This window comes from Sebastes umbrosus, chromosome 19 (genome assembly GCF_015220745.1).
Source record: "Sebastes umbrosus isolate fSebUmb1 chromosome 19, fSebUmb1.pri, whole genome shotgun sequence".
In the NCBI taxonomy this organism is placed as follows: Eukaryota; Metazoa; Chordata; class Actinopteri; order Perciformes; family Sebastidae; genus Sebastes; species Sebastes umbrosus.
In genome coordinates, this window is record NC_051287.1 from 6,094,188 (window position 1) to 6,114,745 (window position 20,558).

At 39.9% G+C, this 20,558-nt stretch overlaps 2 protein-coding genes across 3 annotated transcripts in view; one reads left to right on the forward strand and one right to left on the reverse strand.

Moving 5' to 3' along the window:
• Positions 1–11,220, reverse strand: part of megf10 (multiple EGF-like-domains 10) — a 36,566-nt gene extending 25,346 nt beyond the window's left edge. Inside the window, exons 1-4 of the mRNA XM_037752414.1 lie at positions 11,010–11,220; positions 4,348–4,483; positions 2,712–2,813; positions 2,049–2,149 (exon numbers count right to left, since the gene is read on the reverse strand). Coding sequence (XP_037608342.1) covers positions 2,049–2,149; positions 2,712–2,813; positions 4,348–4,466 — 322 coding nt within the window. The 5' untranslated portion in view covers positions 4,467–4,483; positions 11,010–11,220. The remainder of the gene's footprint in view (positions 1–2,048; positions 2,150–2,711; positions 2,814–4,347; positions 4,484–11,009) is intronic.
• chsy3 (chondroitin sulfate synthase 3) lies at positions 1,666–19,250 on the forward strand. Of its 2 annotated transcripts, XM_037752416.1 has the most exons (5): positions 1,666–1,670; positions 5,518–5,525; positions 14,972–15,553; positions 16,653–16,936; positions 17,064–19,250. In XM_037752416.1, exons 3-5 carry the CDS (start codon positions 14,974–14,976, stop codon positions 18,633–18,635), a joined length of 2,436 nt encoding a protein of 811 aa, XP_037608344.1. In that variant the 5' UTR covers positions 1,666–1,670; positions 5,518–5,525; positions 14,972–14,973; the 3' UTR covers positions 18,636–19,250. The 2 variants fall into 2 exon arrangements, with proteins under 2 accessions (XP_037608344.1, XP_037608343.1); XM_037752415.1 differs by lacking the exons at positions 1,666–1,670; positions 5,518–5,525 and having other exon boundaries at positions 14,689–15,553.
• The last annotated feature ends 1,308 nt before the right edge of the window (positions 19,251–20,558 follow it).

The window sequence follows — 20,558 nt, forward strand, 5'->3', positions numbered from 1 at the left end:
TTGGTACACTTGAGACTTTCATGTCTGAAGGCTCAACTTGACTTAATCCAAAATTGGATTGGAGCACTTTGTTTTAAAGCATATCACTCAAGTTATAAATAATCATTGGTTTCAGCTCTAACTGATTTTCACTGGAAAATACCCAGATTGTTTTCAAAAGAGCAGTTTGGGTGAGACCTGCGGGCGATCCCGACTGACTTTACTGTCTTTCAGAGGATGTAGTAGGTTCAGGGCTTTAGTTTAGGGCTAGAGATATCATATGAAACTAAAAGCCTAAGGAATCCATTGGTACCAACCATGTCATGCTACCATGTCCATGTCGGGAAGGACACTAAATAACGCTACAAAGCTGGCATGGCCATTTTCAAAAGGGGTCCCTTGACCTCTGACCTCAAGATATGTGAATGAAAATGGGTTTTATGGGTAGCCACGAGTCTCCCCTTTACAGACATGCCCACTTTATGATAATCACATGCAGTTTAGGGCAAAAACCATGCAGTTTTATGCATGCAGTATAAATGTTTTATCATTTCTTGAGTGGAAAAAAATGTTAAATTTAGCACCAAATCTGTGTAATAAATGGTATCAACCCAAAAATTGCAGCAACACCTTACGAGACATAATCGAGCATGGGGATGACCATCATATACTTCCATCATAATGTTCTAAACTCTTATACACTTTTACAATTAATTTAAAATAATTAATTCATGTTTATTTCTGATTAACTACTAGAACAACTTCACACACAGTGTTGAGCAGTATTTCAAATTAATCTTCAGGTTCCCAGCTTTCAGATGATGTACACCACTTCTATGTGACATCTACTGTTGACCTGCTATCTCCCCCTAAAGAGCCCCTGTACCCTCCTAAAAAAAGACAAAAACAGGTCTATTGTGGGTCTCAGAGGGTTTACCAGATTTTTTGTTTTTGTTAGTAACACTAACAAGGAAGACGAAGAAGAAGAAGAAGAAGAAGAAGAAGAAGAAGAAGAAGAAGAAGGAGAAGGAGAAGAAGAAGAAGAAGCTGGCACACTGACTCCATCCAAATAAAAATGTACTAAATTTAACTCAATTAATACAATCTGACTTCCTTTCCTATCTGATTCCCATCTGGAAATACGCCATGCAGCCCGGAGTATCTGGCAAATCCTCAGATTCTCAGATCCAGATTCTCAGAGCAACATGTGATAGTCGCTCATACAAGAGAGCCTTTTCACTCCAAAATAAATTCCCCTCTGATATCCCGGGGCGCACATTTTTCACAGCTCCTGCGTGAATCAAACTGTGGTCTCCATCTCCAGATATTATAACTTATATCACCAACATCTCCGACCATCATAACAGCGGGCTGTGTGTTAACATAATGATTTCTTTTACTGTCCACAGTTGTTGTTTTTGCCACTGTGGCTTCACACCTGTTACTGCCTGCTGGCTACCGAGAAGGACGGGTGGATGGGGATGGCGGGGGGGGGGGGGGCGTGCACAGTAGCCTCGCTGGCAAGTGAACTGACAAAAATAACGACAACACATGTAGACAAAGGTTCAGTTTTTTTGACTAGTGCAGTCATTCAGCTAAACCATGTTTCCCAGTTTAATCACACTTTACACCAAAATCTCCTACAGTGTGGTGACTGTGAAAGCCATCGAATGTGGCCCTGTTCAGACCTGGTATTAACATGCGTTTTTGGGGGTCATTTTTCAGACTTTTGTTTTTTTTTTTTTTTTACATTTTTGGGATATTTTTCAGACTTTTGTGGGACATATTTTGGACAATTTTCGGACTTTTTTTTTTTTTTTTTACATTTTTTCAGATTTTTTTTTTTTTATCTACATTTTTCAGATTTTTTTTTTTTTTACATTTTTCAGACTTTTTCGAACATTTTTCTGGACAACTTTTGGACATTTTTTTTGCGGAAATTTTCAGAAATTTTTTTTTGTTTAACATTTTTCTACAGCCACCTGATAAACCACAAATGACCACGAGAGGACAATCACACTCGACCTCGAGTTGACGCCGATGATGATAGTGATGATGAAGATACTCACGAGCACAGATCTCTCCATTCTCGAAAAAGCCTGGGCAGCACTGGGACTTTCTCCGGTACATGGTCTTCTCTCCTCTTCGATAGGCTGTCCGATAACTCACTCTGCACAAGTGAGGTCACATACAGGATCAGAAATAAACAGTAATAAATAAAATAAAATATAGAAAAAAGCAATAAATAAAGTAAGAATAACGAAATAAACAGTAATAAATAAAATAAAAAATATAAAATATACATACACACATATATACATACAGTATATATACATATACATACACAAGGTTAAATTTAAAAAAAAAAAAAAGGAGGTGGGAAACAGCTATTTTCTAACTTGACAATAAACTGCTTTTATTTTTGACTGTTGTCATTGTGTGGTCATCTAGTTGTCCATACAGCGTTACCATGCCACAATAACATATGTTTGACCAAAATAAAAGAAGACAGGATCTTCTAAGTACTGGATTGCCTAAACATTCAAGCCTGGGAGGCGGTAAAAACACTCTGGTTATGGTTTGGAAAATGGTTGACAGGTAAGTGAAGTAGAGTATATAGGCTAAAGCGTGCAAAAACAATGGTATGGTCCTTTAATAAACCACCCTCTCTCTCCACACTCTCTCACACACACATTGTTGTTAGTATCAGGCCTCAGCGATTTGCTCCTCACCTGTGTCTGGTGCACTTAAACCAGTTGAGGATGTCGGTGCAGCTGGTGTAATAAATCTGATCGAAGGGATGGGCGTACGACTCCTGCACCGTCACAGAGTAACTGAAAGCACAGGAAGAGAGAGGACAGAGAGAGATCAGACATAATCAGCAGAATCAGTTTTTCCTTTATCCAACAGGTCTAGACATTATACTATCCATGACTGTTTTAATCGTCATTAAGCTGCTTGGTGTGTGTGTGTGTGTGTGTGTGTGTGTGTGTGTGTTGTGCTCCGGTATGCTCGATGTACCACTCCCCACTTAACTGTGTGTGGCCCTCCATTATTTATGTCTCACAGTCAAATCAAAAAGACTTTAGTGAGGCGGTGACAAAAGCTACCTTGTGACTGCCTCGTGAACTGGTCTTACCAGAGGCTCTCTGGAGGCATACTGTATGTCACTTCAGTTATTTACTGTATCACTTATGGCTGCAGTTAAAGGGGAGCTGCACTTGTTTTCTGTATGGTCTAAGACAGTCCAAAAAATATTTGTGAATATGAACAACTCTAGAGTGCTAAAACTCAAATTTGGGATGTCATAGGGTATAAAGTCTAGAAGCTCTCCAAAGAAAGTGAATAGGGAAAGATGTTCTAGATGACACTGAGAGCAGCTGATCTGAACATAAACAAAAATACACGTGGATTGATGGTGCAAGCTGAACGGAGGGGGGGGGCAATCGTACTCGGGCGCCTTGGCAGAGGTCTGCGCTCTCCGAGTGCCATTCTAGTTCCCGTATAGTACGGTTAAACAATATGCATTTTTCCTGCTCTCTCCTGCTGACTGATTTCCGATTTTTCACACAGCACAGGAAAGATCTGAAGTTCTTAGTGGGACTTTCTTAAGAAGCCTCATTATCATCAGCTTGTGTGTCTCTTCGGTCTTTCTCTGCTGTCAGTCTTCAGGACAACAACACAAAGCGAGGCTCTGAGTGTGTATGCAGCTGTTTCCTCAGATTAGTCAGTGAAAGGCAATATAGCTGGGAAATCTGCCTCCACCTTTCTTCTTTTACATCTCACTTGGGGCGGCTGTGGCTCAATGGGTACAGTAGAGCGGGTCGGGCCTTTAATAATCAAAAAGGGTTCGATCCCCGCCTCCTACTGTCCACATACCGGAGTGTCCTTGAGCGAGACACTGAACCCCAAGTTGCCCTCCGGCTGCTTCACGGCAGCCCACTGCTCCTAAAAATGCTTAGGATGGATCTGTATGTATATATTTACATATGACGACTGTAATAAAGTGGATAAAGTGACAACTGGTGGATGACGTCACGTTGTGTTGCAGCAAAAGTTGAGGCTGGTTCAAGTTCTTTGGCGCCCCCGCTGCACAGACGGACCGGCTCCAGTCAAATAAATGGGAGAGTTGTTTTTCACAAAAGGCTCAAGTTGGTGTGAATGAGGCCTAACACACAGACTGATATTGAACTTTGATCTTCTGATCAGTGAGAAGGTTGAGTTCTTTCATATGTTTTGATCTACTTCTTGCACATTTAGCAAGCAGAATGAGTCACCATGGCAACTGAAATCAACATGAACTTAAGCTTTCTTCATAACACTGAGGTCAAAGGCTTTTAAAGAACAGATAGCAGCATTGTGACTGACCTCTCCCAGTGGCTGCAGACGTTAGGATCCTCCAGGTTGAGGGAGGAAGTGATGCAAGGCAGGAAACAGAAGGCCACGGCCAATATGACCGTCCTGTGGCAGCGCAGCGACGTGGCCATCTCAGTCAGAGCTGCACCTTCAGACAGGGAAGGATAAGGAGAGGACACATGGTAATATTCAAAAAATATTCAAAATAGAGCAAAATAAATTTATATATATATATATATATATATATATATATGCAGCTTTCAGCATCTGTAACAAAAGTTAAAAAATATGACTAAAACTAAAACTGAGACCTGAAAATAAGATGAGCAACATATGAAATGTCGATTGAACATGTCTCTACTTGATCCAAATGCCAGAGGCCCTGATTCTGAACTATTGAGCTGATTTGCTTAAATTATTGATATGATATGAATGAAAGTTCACATCAGTGATACGGTGATGTTGAGTGGTGCTTTAACTCACATATGATCTTTGATCTTGAGTACAAACATCAGCTTGCAGACAGCAGAGCACCAAAAAACCAGACATTTGGCCTTTGGGCCAAATAACTTGTGACTATAAAGTTAATTAGTAACAGCTGATATTTCTTAAAATCGGCGGAAAAAAACAAACAATTTAGAGCCGACTTAATGTTCAGCCACGAAAGGACGTATGAATGACAGGATAATGCGCAAGGAAAAAAAGCGTGGAATAAGAACGCCGTTCTTGCTTTTGCCGTGTCATTTGTACGCAATGTAGTCTGTACTGACGGCAATGTAAATGCATCCGTTTAATGTGCTACGTTCAGAGTATAAACATTCTAAATGTGTCCCAGTTTATTTCCTGTTGCAGTGTATGTAAATAACATCAGCTGACAGGAAATAAACATGGACCCAAACTGTTGTCTAGCAACGCAATTACGTTGCAATTCCGTTGAATTGCGCTAAAACGGAGCATTTCAGACAGAGCGTGAATACAGGTATATTCAGACAGACAGAATGAAGAAAATAAAGTTGTTTTTTTTAGCATTACAGCATGTAAACATGTTCTAGTAGAAACACAAAATACAAGTATGAACCTGAAAATGAGCACGAAATGGAACCTTTAAAAGGTAATCATGATGTTTTTTTCCCAAACCTATCTATCATCTGTCACAAACTGATCTCACGCTTCACCACTGAGTGCTCTTGGTTTTAGGGTTAATTTACCTGGACCCTTGAAAAAGCACAACTGGCCCCAGGGAGGCCCATGAAGTTGATGTAAATGGGCCAAAACTACCACTAAGGCAAGTCTCCGATCTCAGAGCTAAAGTGTGTTCAGGGAGCAGGAGGACACAGAAAACCCAATGTGTGTGTGTGTCCTCCACCCCAGCCCCTGTGAGTTTCTCACAGCCATTCAGCAGAGCATATTTCTCCGTCGGCCCAGTGAACAAAACAATCCTGAGCATCTGCAGTCTCGTCACATCACCTGTGTGGACTTCATCTGAGAGATGGCCAAAGAAGCCCCGACTGAAAGAAGTAAACTAAGCAAAAACAGAAAAACAACTGCAGTGATGAATACCTCACACATATCAGTGTGTCCACAGGGAATTTCATCATCGGGTTTTTTAAAAGGGTATTTGTGACGCGTTTGGCATTTGCAAATGGCACAGTGTTATTTGTTGAAGTGACCCGTGATTGTGCATACTGGCTCACTGTATAATGGCTTACTGGGACACTTTAAGCATGACTAACCATGTTTACCATGTCGGGAAGGAAATAACTCTGCAAAGTTGGGCTAGCGAGGAAAAACTGGCATGGGCATTTTCAAAGGGGTCCCTTGACCTCTGACCTCAAGATATGTGAATGAAAATGGGTTCTATGGGTACCCACGAGTCTCCCCTTTACAGACATGCCCACCTTATGATAATCACATGCAGTTTTTTGCATGCAGTATAAATGTGTTATTTCTGCCGATACTAAAATGGTGTGTTTGAATATTTCTGTATACTGGGGTCCCTGAACAGTCTTGGAATAACATAAAGTGGGTATCACTGTAAAGCTGAGACTTTTGTGGATCCAATGAGCCCAACTGTATTCATGTGTGATGATGTTAGTCCCCATAGTAGACCTTTCATTATAGTGAGACCAGTTTTTAAAAATTTGACCTCACTATATAAAATGACCTGTGGTGACCTCTAGGATAATCACAGCCTCATGAAACTTTACAGCCACAAACTAGAGACCTAGAACATTCAGAGGATGGATGGCTTTCCTAGATAGTTTGACAATAAGGGGGTGTCTGAGCAGTTTACACAACAGAAGTGCTCGCCATCCAATCGCTGAAAAATGCAATATTTGCAGAAATCTTAAAAAATGTCAAATGTTTTTGTCACCAAATCACAGCATGGCTTTTTCTATGGTGTTCCTCAAGGTCTTGGTGTCTTAATGTGGTATTTTGGAGGATTATTGATCATTTTTATCAGTTCTCGAGTGGTAAAAAAAAGGTTAAATTTAGCACCAAATCTGTGTAACAAACAACCCCAAAATTGCTGCAACAACTTATGAGACATAATAGAGCATGGGAATAACCATCATATACTTCTATCATAATGTTCTAAACCCTTATACACTCTTACAATTAATTTTAAATAATTCATGTTTATATCTGATTTATGATTAGAACAATTTGACACACAGTGCTGAGCTGCATCTCAAATTAATCAGGTTCCCAGCTTTCAGATGATGTTCACCACTTCTATGTGACATCTACTGTTGATCTGCTATCTCCCCCTAAAGACCCCCTGTACCCCCCTAAAAAAGTCCACACCAAAGTACACACCAATGTACACTGTTAGAATAATGTGAGAAAAGACCTGTACTAAAAAAGGTGCTAAACTCTAATCCAAAGTATCAAGTATAAAAGTCTCTGGAGGGATCTTTAGGGTTTGACATTGTGTCTACACTCAATAAGTCTGGTCTTCTTCCTTAATGGTACAGAAACAGCTGTGGCCACTTTATTACTCCAGCTGTTTGATGAACCTCTCTGTGTCTAGTCTATTGAGTGAGCTAAACGTCTAGAGACCAACGTGGTTAGCCCTCTGTCTTCTGGCTAGCCTCCTTTCCTTTCGAAAATGTTGGTTGATGGAGGAAGACTGGTAGATGTCTCCAGTGGCCGTATGGCTGCTGACAGTGTGTCTGGACGGGCAGTTTACGGGCCAGCAGGGCCAGTCCTCTCTGGTTTCACAGAGCAAAGAGAGGGCACAGCTGCACAGCCACCAATGCCGAAAACCCTCCCCACCCCAAGACAACTGCACTGCTGCACAAACAAGGGCCATGCTGTGTGTGTGAAAGGGCTCCAGACACACAACCCTTAATGGAGCGGATTAGAGCCGGGCCGCACAACTTTGATACACTGTTCCAGGCAGCACAGTATCGACGCCTCTCTGTCCACTCACAAAGGACTGCAAGGAACTAAGAACCTGCTGTCTGAAGTCCCTCCAGAACCAGAGACAAAGGCTGCACTCAATTCCTGTACAGATGAGATGTACAGATCTGTGTGATCTTTATTGTTGGCTCTGTTCTCATTTTTTTCCACTGTCAGTAAATGCTTTAGTATTTTATACATCTAACAAGTGACCAAAGAGCTGTTGAGCTTTGTTTATGCTCACGCGAGACGCCGTGGTGCAGGCCTCTGTAGATGGCCCGTGCACTACGAGCATGCACAGAGGTGTTTATGCTCAGCTCGTTGTTCGTTGCAATATGCTCTGAAACGCCAGAGGGCGTAGACACAAAATATTGTGTGGATAAGCAAGAAGTCAACGACTGATATCGGAAATGTAAGTGCCCGGCAACAGTAGTAAATTCCGACGTACCGCCAAGCATTGCATTTATATACTGTAATTATTACTGTCGCTTAACTCCAAGTCTAAATGACTTTCTGTCTCTTGGTGCTTCCCCTCGGGTCGCCACTCTGTCCATGAGATCTTTTTTATTTTTAGCTTTTACAAAACGATCTCTCATATTCTTTCACAGCCTGCAGCGAAAACCCTCTTCTGTCCTCAGTGTGTTGCCTGTTTCTTTCCAAGTATTTAATGTCATTTGACCCTGTAGTCTCTCAATGAACAGTTGTAGAGATGTCTGCACAGAGATGTTCAACGGAGCACTGTGACAACTTGCGGAGCCTTCGTGCATCATGCAAAAAGCCGTGATGACGGAATTTTCTGGCGCATGCACCTGGCGCCGGCTTCAATACGGCGAGCATTAACCAGGCTTTAGTTTCCTCACAGGGCTGATATGCCGATAAGGTGGCTGTTCAAAACCAGAGAGATGCTGCCAGGTATAAGCATAAAATTGAAATTGAATGATGTCTGTTTTCTTTGTGGAAATAATTCCAGCAGCTGGGGATTAATATGACGATGGCTCTCATAGACGGCAGCTGGACGGCAGACTTCAGATCAGCTCTGATTGGTTGTTTTCCTCCGGTCTGTGAAATCCTGCAGATGCCATTGGGAGCACCGGAGGACACGTGATTTTTTCCAGATTACCTGTCTCATGCACTACTGTCAGGATACAGAGACCGTTTTATAAAAACTACTTTTTTTTTTACTTTTATTTTCTCCATTTCTACCCACTGCAGCTTTAAGCTCCACTAAAAAAGAAATGCACATTACAGTAATGTCCTATACAGAATCTGGGCAAGAAATAACTGGGGCTCATGATTTAGTTCTTATTTTTTTTACATTCTGGGAAGATAGTCTTTTATTTAATGCCAATTTCATCCCAGGCTACTGTGTCGTTTCTCCGCTTGCTTGTTTGAGGGGCTCTTCGGGGAAGAAGTGGGCGAAGGCAGCACTCTCCCATCGGGGCTCGTTGGTTGAGCCTGACAAAACAACAGCTGAAGCCGATGATGTCGGCACTACAGCTGACTCTAATGGATGTTGAGCAAGCCTGACGCAGCTTAGACTGATTATAATATACAACTCTGACCACAAAGTGTTGACTCTGACAAGGTGAGCCCATGAAGTGCGAAAATGATTGTCATACTGAGGATGTGAAAGAAACATTGGAATAGTGGTAGTACAGAATGAAAAACAACCTCCCTGACTCTCCAGTAGGGCTAACAATCACTAATAAATTCTCAACTCAATTCTGTAATGACAGTCTCAACTGGAAGATGTAGCAGCAAATATTTAAATATCTTTGAATTATTTACTCAAAAACATCCGTCTCTTCTGGTTGGCGAACTGAAACCCCCTGTGAAAACACAGCTGCTGCATATGTGTATGTGAGAGAGAGTGTGAGAGAGTGTATGTGTGTTGTATCCTGTCCTGTGTTGTTGGCATGCTGTGTTTTGGCTTTCACCTCACACAGTCAGCTGTGCATCTCCTGCAGTGTGACCGGACTTTCCCTCACTCACTTTCACTGGGGAAACACCACACAGAGTGTTTCCATGCACACCACCAACACTGCAAGGCATCAGCTTCAGTGCCTTGACCTCTGACCTCAATATATGTGAATGAAAATGGGTTCTGTGTGTACCCACGAGTCTCCCCTTTACAGACATGCCCACTTTATGATAATCACATGCAGTTTTTTCTGCAGTATAAATGTGTAATTTTCGCTTATTCTAAAATTATGTGTTTGAATATTTCTGCATACTGGGGTCCCTAAACAGTCTTGAATTACATAAATTGGGTATCACTGTGAAGCTAAGACTCTTGGGGATCCAATGAGCCCAACTGTATTCATGTGTGATGATGTTAGTCCCCATAGTAGCCATTTCATTGTAGTGAGACCATTTTTTTTTAAACTTGACCTCACTGTATAAAATGACCTGTGGTGACCTCTAGGATAATCACAGCCTCATGAAACTTTACAGCCACAAACTAGAGACCTAGAGCATTCAGAGGATGGATGGCTTTCTCTAGCTAGATTGACAATAAGGGGGTTTCTGAGCAGTTTACACAACAGAAGTGCTCGCCATCCAATCGCTGAAAAATGCAATTCTTGCAGAAATCTTAAAAAATTTCAAAAGCTTTTGATACCAAATCACAGCATGGCTTTTTCTATGGTGTTCCTCAAGGTCTTGGTGTCTTAATGTGGTATTTTGGAGGGATTATTGATCATTTTTATCAGTTCTCGATTGGTAAAAAATGGTTAAATTGAGCACCAAATCTGTGTAACAAACAACCCCAAAATTGCTGCAACAATTTATGAGACATAATAGAGCATGGGAATGGAAATCATATGCTTATGTTACAATGTTCTAAACCCTTATACACTTTCACAATTAATTTTAAATAATTCATGTTTATATCTGATTTATGACAGAAACAACTTGACACACAGTGCTGAGCAGCATCTCAAATTAATCTCCAGGTTCTCAGCTTTCAGATGATGTACACCACTTCTATGTGACATCTACTGTTGACCTGCTATCTCCCCCTAAATAACTCCTGTACCCCCCTAAAAAAAGACAAAAACAGGTCTATTGTGGGTCTTAGGGGGGTTAAGTAGAGTGTATACTCTCTAATCCCTCCAGAGTTTCTCACGATGGCAAAACACTGCAAGTTTTAGACACTTCATGCATGCAAGTCTTCAGCTTTATTAAACAAATGAGCCTTGATGATGTTAAAATATGCTTAATAAAACAATAAAAGCCTACAACAGATGCACTGGGAGTTTTTTTGTTACCTTATCTATGAGAGAATGATCCCTCCTCTGCTCATGGATCCCTCCTTTGGTGCTGATGCTGATATATCCAGTAGTTAATAATGATAAATAACAGAGCTGTCCTCCTGAAAGCCCAGAAACTGGAGTCATTGAAGGCGTTATTTTGTTGCAGTGTGCAGTGAGGAGTCTCCTCCAGCGTCTCATCAACACACAGACTAACTTTCCCTCTTTCTCCACTTGGTCTGCTGCCATGACGTCACCATCCTCTCCACCAATCACAGGCTGTGTAACACTCCTTCATGTCTGAGACCCACAATAGACCTGTTTCTGTCTTTTTTTAGGGGGTACAGGGGGTGTTTAGAGGGAGATAGCAGGTCAGCAGTAGATGTCACATAGAAGTGGTGTACATCAACTGAAAGCTGGGAACCTGAAGATTAATTTGAGATGCTGCTCAGCACTGTGTGTCAAGTTGTTCTAGTCATAAATCTGTAAAAAACATGAATTCATTCATTTAAATTAATTTAAAAAGTTTATAAGGGGTTTAGAACATTATGATCGAAGTTTATGATGGTCATCCCCATGCTCTATTATGTCTGTAAGTTGTTGCAGCAATTTTTGGGTTGATACCATTTGTTACATTGATTTGGTGCTAAATTTAACCATAAAAAATGGCCCATAATCCCTCCAAAATACCACATTAAGACACCAAGACCTCGAGGAACACCATAGAGAAAGCCATGCTGTGATTTGGTATCAAAAACTTTTCACATTTTGAGATTCCTGCAAGAATTGCATTTGTCTGCGATTGGATGGCGAGCACTTCTGTTGTGTAAACTGCTCAGAAACCCCTTTATTATCAATCTAGCTAGGAAAGCCATCCATCCTCTGAATGCTCTAGGTCTTTAGTTTGTGGCTGTAAAGTTTCATGAGGCTGTGATTATCCTAGAGGTCACCACAGGTCATTTTATACAGTGAGGTAAAAAATGTTTTAAATGGTCTCACTACAATGAAATGTCTCCTATGGGGACTAACATCATCACACATGAATACAGTTGGGCTCATTGGATCCACAAGAGTCTCAGCTTTACAGTGATACCCAATTTATGTAATTCAAGACTGTTTAGGAATAGGCGAAAATAACACATTTATACTGCATGAAAAAAACTGCATGGTTTGTACCCCAAACTGCATGTGATTATCATAAAGTGGGCATGTCTGTAAAGGGGAGACTCGTGGGTACCCAGAGAACCCATTTTCATTCACATATCTTGAGGTCAGAGGTCAAGGGACCCCTTTGAAAATGGCCATGACAGTTTTTCCTCGCTAAAATGTATTTTTTTACAAATCCAATGTGCCAGCCGTTGAGCTGACATTGGAGCACTGTGGGCTCATGCCGTGGCAGACGAAAAGCCGGTCAGACTTCCTTAAACGAGCTGTACAATTCTGGAAACAGTGTGGTTGGTCAGGTGCACCGGGTGCGGACCCTTATGAAGCAAAAAGCTCGGAAGTGTCTCGTACCCAAATGTGCTTTCCCTTCGCCCTGAGGCTATTTTTTGTTGTTTCATATCACTCATTCATGTTTAATGTTCCCTTTTTTATTTTGTTCCTCTCCTCTAGAGATGTCTTCACTTCTGTCTTGTGTTTTCCCCACACTGATTAGTTTCACTTGTCAGCCCAGTTGCCACTATTCCTCCTGCTCACCTGTTCCCACTTCCACATTACTCTCACTAATTATTCTTTGTCGGTTTGTCTTTCGTCATACATGAAGTTTTGTTTGCAAGTTACCTGTGAGCTGTGAGTCCATTGCTACGGGTATTTTTTTTAAACGTTATTTTTATTTTATTTTAATATTAATATTATTGTGCATATAGGAGTTATTTGATTTTTTTGACCAAAATGTGACAATGCTCATGTAAAAAAATCCATCAATAAATCAATAAATCAATAAATCAATAAATCTTTCTGGGGCTTCAGTTTAACATCACTTTGACTCTGCTGCCACCTGCTGGCACATTATCAAAAATAAGCTGCAGATCAAAGTAAGCATATTAGAATCTCATCATTAGAATGATATCTAAAATCTAAATAACCTCCCACCATTTTCAAAATCTAAATTTGCTTATAGTGGACTGAATAATTACTGAATTCCTGTGAGCCCCTACCTAATGAGGAGCTTAAAGGAAGCTTATATTTTTGTTGTTTTGTCCTTGCCAATTAGGGTGCAATCTTGTGTTTATTGTTTGATTTTTTTTCTGTCTAAAATCGTATCTATCTATCTATCTATCTATCTATCTATCTATCTATCTATCTATCTATTAAAGGGTAACCCCCAAGTTGCGAAACTCTCGCGAGATAGTTAAGGTGGATAATTACCCTTCAAAATAAAAGCGCCAACGCTCTGCTGTGAGATTTATTAAGAATTAGAACAATATCAATATCAGAATATCACTTGCATTATTGTTTTTTAAACAAGGAACATAGAAAAATCAGCCTAATAAATAAAATAAATAAAATAAAATGGCACCTGTTCCCCTAAGAGGTAAAAAAAAGGACCTTAGAAAGATCTGCTTCAATAAAAATTAATAAATTCACCTGTTTTTCCTAAGAGTCAAAAAAGGAACTTTGAAAAATCAGCCTAAAAAAATATATTAAAAAAAATTCATCTGTTTCCCCTAAGAGACAAAGAAAAAAAAGAACTTAGAAAAATCAGCCTAAAAATATATATATATAATAAATTATATTTATTTAAAATATATATATATATATATTTTTGCTTTTTAAATTTCACCTGTTTCCCCTAAGAAGCAAAGAAAAAAAAGAACTTAGAAAAATCAGCCTAAAAAATAAATTTTTTTTTAAATATATGTATATTAAAAAAAAGAAAAGAATATATATATATATTAAGTGTCACCTTCTCCCCCTAAGAGACAAAGAAAAAAAGGAACTTAGAAAAATCAGCCTAAAAATATATATATATATATAATAAATTATATTTATTTAAAATATATATATATATATTTTTTTGCATTTTAAATTTCACCTGTTTCCCCTAAGAGACAAAGAAAAAAAGGAACTTAGAAAAATCTGTCTAAAAATATATATATATAATAAATTATATTTATTTAAAATATATATATATATTTTTTTTTTGCTTTTTAAATTTCACCTGTTTCCCCTAAGAAGCAAAGAAAAAAAAGAACTTAGAAAAATCAGCCTAAAAAATTAATTTTTTAAAAATATATATATATTAAAAAAAAAAAAAGAATATATATATATATTAAGTGTCACCTTCTCCCCCTAAGAGACAAAGAAAAAAAGGAACTTAGAAAAATCAGCCTAGAAATATATATATATAATAAATTATATTTATTTAAAATATATATATATATATATTTTTGCTTTTTAAATTTCACCTGTTTCCTCTAAGAAGCAAAGAAAAAAAAGAACTTAGAAAAATCAGCCTAAAAATATATATATATAATAAATTATATTTATTTAAAATATATATATATATTTTTTTTTTGCTTTTTAAATTTCACCTGTTTCCCCTAAGAAGCAAAGAAAAAAAGGAACTTAAAAAAATCAACCTACATTTTATTTTTCTCTTGCCTTTCAGGGCTTCCATAAGAAAGAGAACCCCGAACTAACGTTAGCTTCATGCTAACATTAGCCACAACACCAGTGTAAACGTAATGGAACTTGGCTACAACGTCATGGGGGGCTGTGCGGTGTCTAATGGGACGGGCTAGCCTCGAGGACTGTCTGTTATATTAACGGGTTAAATGTCTGTTAGCTCCATGAATGCTGTCAGAGGTGGAAAGTGTATTTTTCCACATCAGGTACCAGCCTCCAGACTACAGAGAGATGCTGGGTGTCCCTACACGTCAGCAGCTCCGCGGACAACAACGATAGCATTCATCCATTAATATCCACCGCAGAGAGCTAACGGCTAAAACTCAACCGTTATAACAGCAGCTCAGCAGCGATGGCTGTGAAGTCGAGGAGACCGTGGACGGCGGTGATTTTCGGCGTGTTTCTCGGGTTCACCGTGTCCTCCTGGCTCATCGTGCCTCAGGTTCTGGAGAGGAGTAAAGGGAAGAAATCTCCCTCCATGTGTTTGTACCATAGTGACGGTAAAAGTCCCGCTATGCTCGGGATAAGAGAACAGGACCGCCCGCAGCAGCTCAACCAGGAGGAGGAGGCAGTCAGGACATCGAGTACAGCCGGGAACAGCAGCAGTAGTACCGGCGACAGACCCATCACTAGACCCCCCCGGCATCTCCTCTTTGTCGGCGTCATGACAGCCAAGAAGTACCTGCGGTCCCGAGCCGTGGCCGCCTACAACACCTGGTCCAGCTCCATACCGGGGAAAGTGGAGTTCTTCTCCAGCTCCGGGTCCGGTTCCATCCACGTCCCGGTCCCGGTACCGGTGGTGTCGCTGGCGGATGTGGACGACTCGTACCCGCCGCAGAAGAAGTCCTTCATGATGCTGAAGTACATCCACGACCACTACCTGGATCAGTACGAGTGGTTCATGAGGGCAGATGATGATGTTTATATAAGAGGTGATTATTCTGGAAGTCAAGCTGCATGAGGCACAATGATCCCATAGTCCACATTTATATATATTTTTCATACATATTAAATTTATATATATTTTTTTCATACAAATTAAATTTATATATATTTTTTCATGCATATTGAATTTATATATTTTTTTCATACATATTAAATTTATATATATTTTTTCATACAAATTAAATTTATATATATTTTTTCATGCATATTGAATTTATATATTTTTTTCATACATATTAAATTTATATATTTTTTTCATACATATTCATGAGATATTATGATGCTATAGTGCAGGGGTCAGCAACCTTTACTATCAAAAGATCCATTTTAGGCAAAAAAAAAACAATCTGTCTGGAGCTGCAAAACATTTGAGCATTGTGATGACACAGTTTATAGTCTAAGTATATAGTATATTAGTCTAATGCAGTGAGGGCCAAAGTGCAAATGTGCTACGGAGTATTAGGGCCACATTGAGGGAAAAAGAATCTGAGATTTACGAGAATAAAGTCATAACCGTATGAGAAGAAAAGTCGTAATATGACGGGAATAAAGTCATAACTTTATGAGACAAAAGTCGTAATATTACGAGAATAAAGTCTTAATATTACGAGAATAAAGCCATAACTTTACTAGAAAAAAGTCGTAATATTACGAGAAAAAAATCATAATATTGTGAGAATAAAGTCATAACTTTACGATAAAAAAGTTGTAATATTACGAGAAAAAAAGTCAAAATATTGCGAGAATAAAGTCTTAATATTGCGAGAATAAAGTCATAACTGCGAGAATAAAGTCATAATATTACGAGAAAAAAAGTCATAATATTGCGAGAATAAAGTCATAACAAAAAAAAAGTAACACGTACAATTACTACTTAATAATATTATGACTTTATTCTCATAAACCAATGACTTTGTTCTCATAATATGACTTTATTCTCTAAATCTAAGATTTTTTTTTTTTTCCCTCAATGTGGCCCTAATACTCCGTCGTACCGTTGCATCCAAAAAATAAGTTTCAAACCTTACCCAGCCCAGGATGACTGTATTACGACCATCTAACTTCTCCCACTTCCCCTTCTGCCAGGTGAGAAGCTGGAGTTGTTCCTGCGCTCGCTGAACAGCAGCAAGCCCCTCTACCTGGGCCAGACGGGCCTGGGCATGGCTGAGGAGCTGGGCAGACTGGCCCTGGAGCCCGGGGAGAACTTCTGTATGGGAGGCCCTGGGATGATCTTCAGTAGAGAGGTTCTACGCAGGATGGTCCCTCACATCAGCACCTGTCTGAGGGAGATGTACACCACTCACGAGGATGTGGAAGTGGGTCGCTGTGTACGACGCTTTGGAGGAACACAGTGTGTGTGGTCGTATGAGGTGTGGATTGACTCTGCTTTCTATTCTTTCAGGTTTGAGAGTGTGTTGCCCAATTGATCAATGGTAAAGAGCGTTGTTTGTACTGGTGTTCCGTGCTCTTATCATGCTGTTGCAACTCTCTCCACAGATGCAGCAGCTCTTCTACGAGAACTACGAACACAACAAGAAAGGTTTCATCGAAGAACTCCACAGTAGCAAGATCCACAACGCCATTACACTTCACCCCAACAAGAAGCCCGCCTACCAGTACCGGCTCCACAGCTTCATGCTGAGCCGCGAGATCTCCAGACTCTGTTACCGCACCATCCTGCTCCACCGTGAAGGCCTGGTTATGAGTTACCTCAGTGATACCGAAGTACTGTGGGAGGACCAGCAGCTGGGATCCCCACCTTCCTACATGCGCTACAAGCCCAGCGAGAGAAATGATGTCATCGAATGGGATTTCCTCACCGGCCGCCATATTTATTCTGCCGCCGAGAACAAGATCGCCCGGCAAAGCCTCGGGAACTTGCTCCGGACTGCACTGGAAGACATTATACTCCAGGTCATGGAGATGATTAATGAGAATTCGAAAACACGTGGCCGTGTAATTGACTTTAAAGAGATTCAGTATGGCTACTACAGGGTGGATCCAATGCACGGCGCCGAATACATCATAGACTTACTGCTTCTGTACAAGAAACACAAGGGACGCAAAATCACAGTTCCCGTTAGGCGGCACGCTTACCTTCAGCAATCCTTCAGCCGACCCTTCTTTACTGAAACTGAAGAGCTTGACGTGGCTGAACTCGTGGCTGCCATCAACTCTGAATCCCAATCCCTGTCTTTCCTGTCCAACTCTCTGAAGTTCCTGTCCCCTTTCCAGGTCTATGAATCAAACAGGGAAATGTGGGAGCAAAGCCAGAGAAAAGTCAACATCCTTGTCCCATTATCCGGTCGCTATGACGTCTTTGTCCGCTTTATGGAAAACTTTGAGAAAGTGTGTTTGATACCTAAACAAAATGTTAAGCTCTCAATCATCCTGGTGGACAGCGAGAGCAATCAGAGCAGTGGAAAACACGCTCAGTTAATCAAAGACTACTACAGGAAGTATCCCAAAGCTGACCTGTCCATAATCCCCATGACGGGCAATTTCTCACGAGGACTGGCTCTCGAGCTGGGCTCCTCGCAGCTTGACAACGACTCTCTACTCTTCTTCTGTGACATCGATCTCATCTTTAACGGCGATGCCTTGCAGCGTTGCAGAGACAACGCCGTCCAAGGGAGACAAGTCTATTTCCCTGTTGTTTTTAGTCAGTACAACCCCAAGATAGTGTATTCCGAGAAGGCCCCGAGAGAAAACAAATTTGTGCTGACCAAAAAAAGTGGTTTCTGGCGAGATTATGGATTTGGAATCACTTGCGTTTTCAAGAGTGATTTAATAAGAGCTGGAGGTTTTGACACCTCGATCTTAGGCTGGGGATTGGAAGACGTAGACTTGTTCACAAAAGTTGTCAATTCTGGTTTAAATGTGCTACGCAGTCAAGAACCAGGAATTATCCACATTCATCATCCTGTCCACTGCAACGCAAGTCTCGAGCAGAAGCAATACAAAATGTGCCTTGGGTCAAGAGCAAGTACGTTTGCGTCAACGATACAGTTAGCAGAGTTGTGGCTGGAGAAACACATAGAGGCAGGTTATAACAGAACTTCATCCTGACATCCCAGCCCTCCTGTACTCATATACGTCTAAGTTTACCTCAGTTCTGCTTGAATGCAGACAGCGATGGACTGTGTGTGTGACTGTGGATCACAGGTCTTTGTAGGCTGGAAAATTTGATCAAGAAAGGACCCAAAACCAGAGATGGCCCTAACCAATTAAGACCACACATGACCCAAACTGACCTGACAGCAGGTAGACCCGACCTCGAAGGGATCCAGAGGAAACGGTACACGAACAGAACCGAGTCGAGGATTGCTGGACCCAAAACAACAAAAAAAGTATCTGCTACCATATCCAGTTCCAAACCAGCTAGGGAAACCACTGACTAAATATAAATTGGCTGTTAGTTGGTACATTGGATATTGTACAGTTCATTACAGTTTTATGGATTTATTGACGTATTATTACGCTGCCAAATAGCTTTGGGGAGTCCCGAGCTTTTTAAATGATCCAAAGAACAAGCTATATCAGCCTGTCAGGTGATTTCACGTAATATATTTATATATAGAACACCTAAGGAATCCATTGGTACCAATCATGTCATACCAGCTTATCGCGAAGGAGGCTAAATAACGCTCCAAACTTGCGCTAAATCTTGGCGAGGAAAAAATGGCATGGCCATTTTCAAAGGGATCCCTTGACCTCTGACCTCAAGATATGTGAATGAAAATAGGTTCTATGGGTACCCACGAGTCTCCTCTTTACAGACATGCCCACTTTATGATAATCACATGCAGTTTGGGGCAAATCATAGTCAAGTCAGCACACTGACTGCTGTTGTTGCCTGTTGGGCTGCAGTCTGCCATGTTATGATTTGAGCATATTTTTCCTGCTAAATGCAGTACCTGTGAGGGTTTCTGGACAATATTTGTCATTGTTTTGTGTTGTTATTGAGTTCCAATAATAAACATATACATATATTTGCATAAAGCAGCATATTTATCCATTCCCATGCTGATAAGAGTATTAAATACTTGACAAATCTCCATATCAGTTCCAGACCTGACACCTGTAGTGATTTCATTGCAGGGTCACTTTCTCTGATGGTACATTCAGATAGTGTTTTTTTGTTTCATTCAGTTCAATAATGAATTCTTCCAAAGGACATTTTCAGGCTAAGTAAAGGCTTTCTTAGCCATTACCTCATGGCTTCTCCTGGACTGTAATTATTGTTGTTATATTAACTTTTTATTAAGTTATTATGACATTTACACTTCTGCCTCAGGACCACATTTTAAGTGCATTGTATTGCACTTCTGTAAATTTCACTGTGTAGGATCATTTGCATAGATTCTGTGTGAGAGAGTTATGGTTTTGTTACCCAAGCATAATGGCTTTAAAGTCTAGCAATAACAACTGCTATAGTAACAACTGGTTATTTATAATAAATGTTTAAACACAGATATTTTGTCAGCTGTCTGTCTTTGTTTTCATTCTATACAAGAAGCTGAATCGGTGTTTTTGTTCGATAAATCTGTGTGTGAATCCTCTTTTTCAGCAACACCATGCTTCACACTCACACAGTTGCACATGTTCAGTGAGGAAGAATATATTGGTTAATTATCCATCTATTTGTAAATATTTAGTTTTGTTGTACAGTTAAATATAATTTCATTGATTTATACTATAATTTTCCAAGCTGACTAGATCCTCCATACTCTTCATTCTCACTTTTATTTTTGTAATATATATATTTATTTTATGAAGTTATGGTACATTATTTAATTTCTACTGCAAGCCTAAAATGATGTTAATTTTTCATTTCATTTTACTTTAAAAAATAAAAATAAACCAGCTACTGGTTGTTTTGTGTAGTTATTTATAATCTAATTAATATATACATGTATTTATTTATTTATTGGTTAATTATCCATCTATTTGTAAATATTTAGTTTTGTTGTACAGTTAAATATAATTTCA

Bases quoted from the DNA above. Each gene is read 5' to 3' on its own strand.
- chsy3 (XM_037752416.1), top strand. From the start codon at position 14,974: ATGGCTGTGAAGTCGAGGAGACCGTGGACGGCGGTGATTTTCGGCGTG. The intron at 15,554-16,652 runs GTGATTATTCTG...CCCTTCTGCCAG, and splicing joins TGATGATGTTTATATAAGAG to GTGAGAAGCTGGAGTTGTTC. The intron at 16,937-17,063 runs GTGTGGATTGAC...CTCTCTCCACAG, and splicing joins AGTGTGTGTGGTCGTATGAG to ATGCAGCAGCTCTTCTACGA.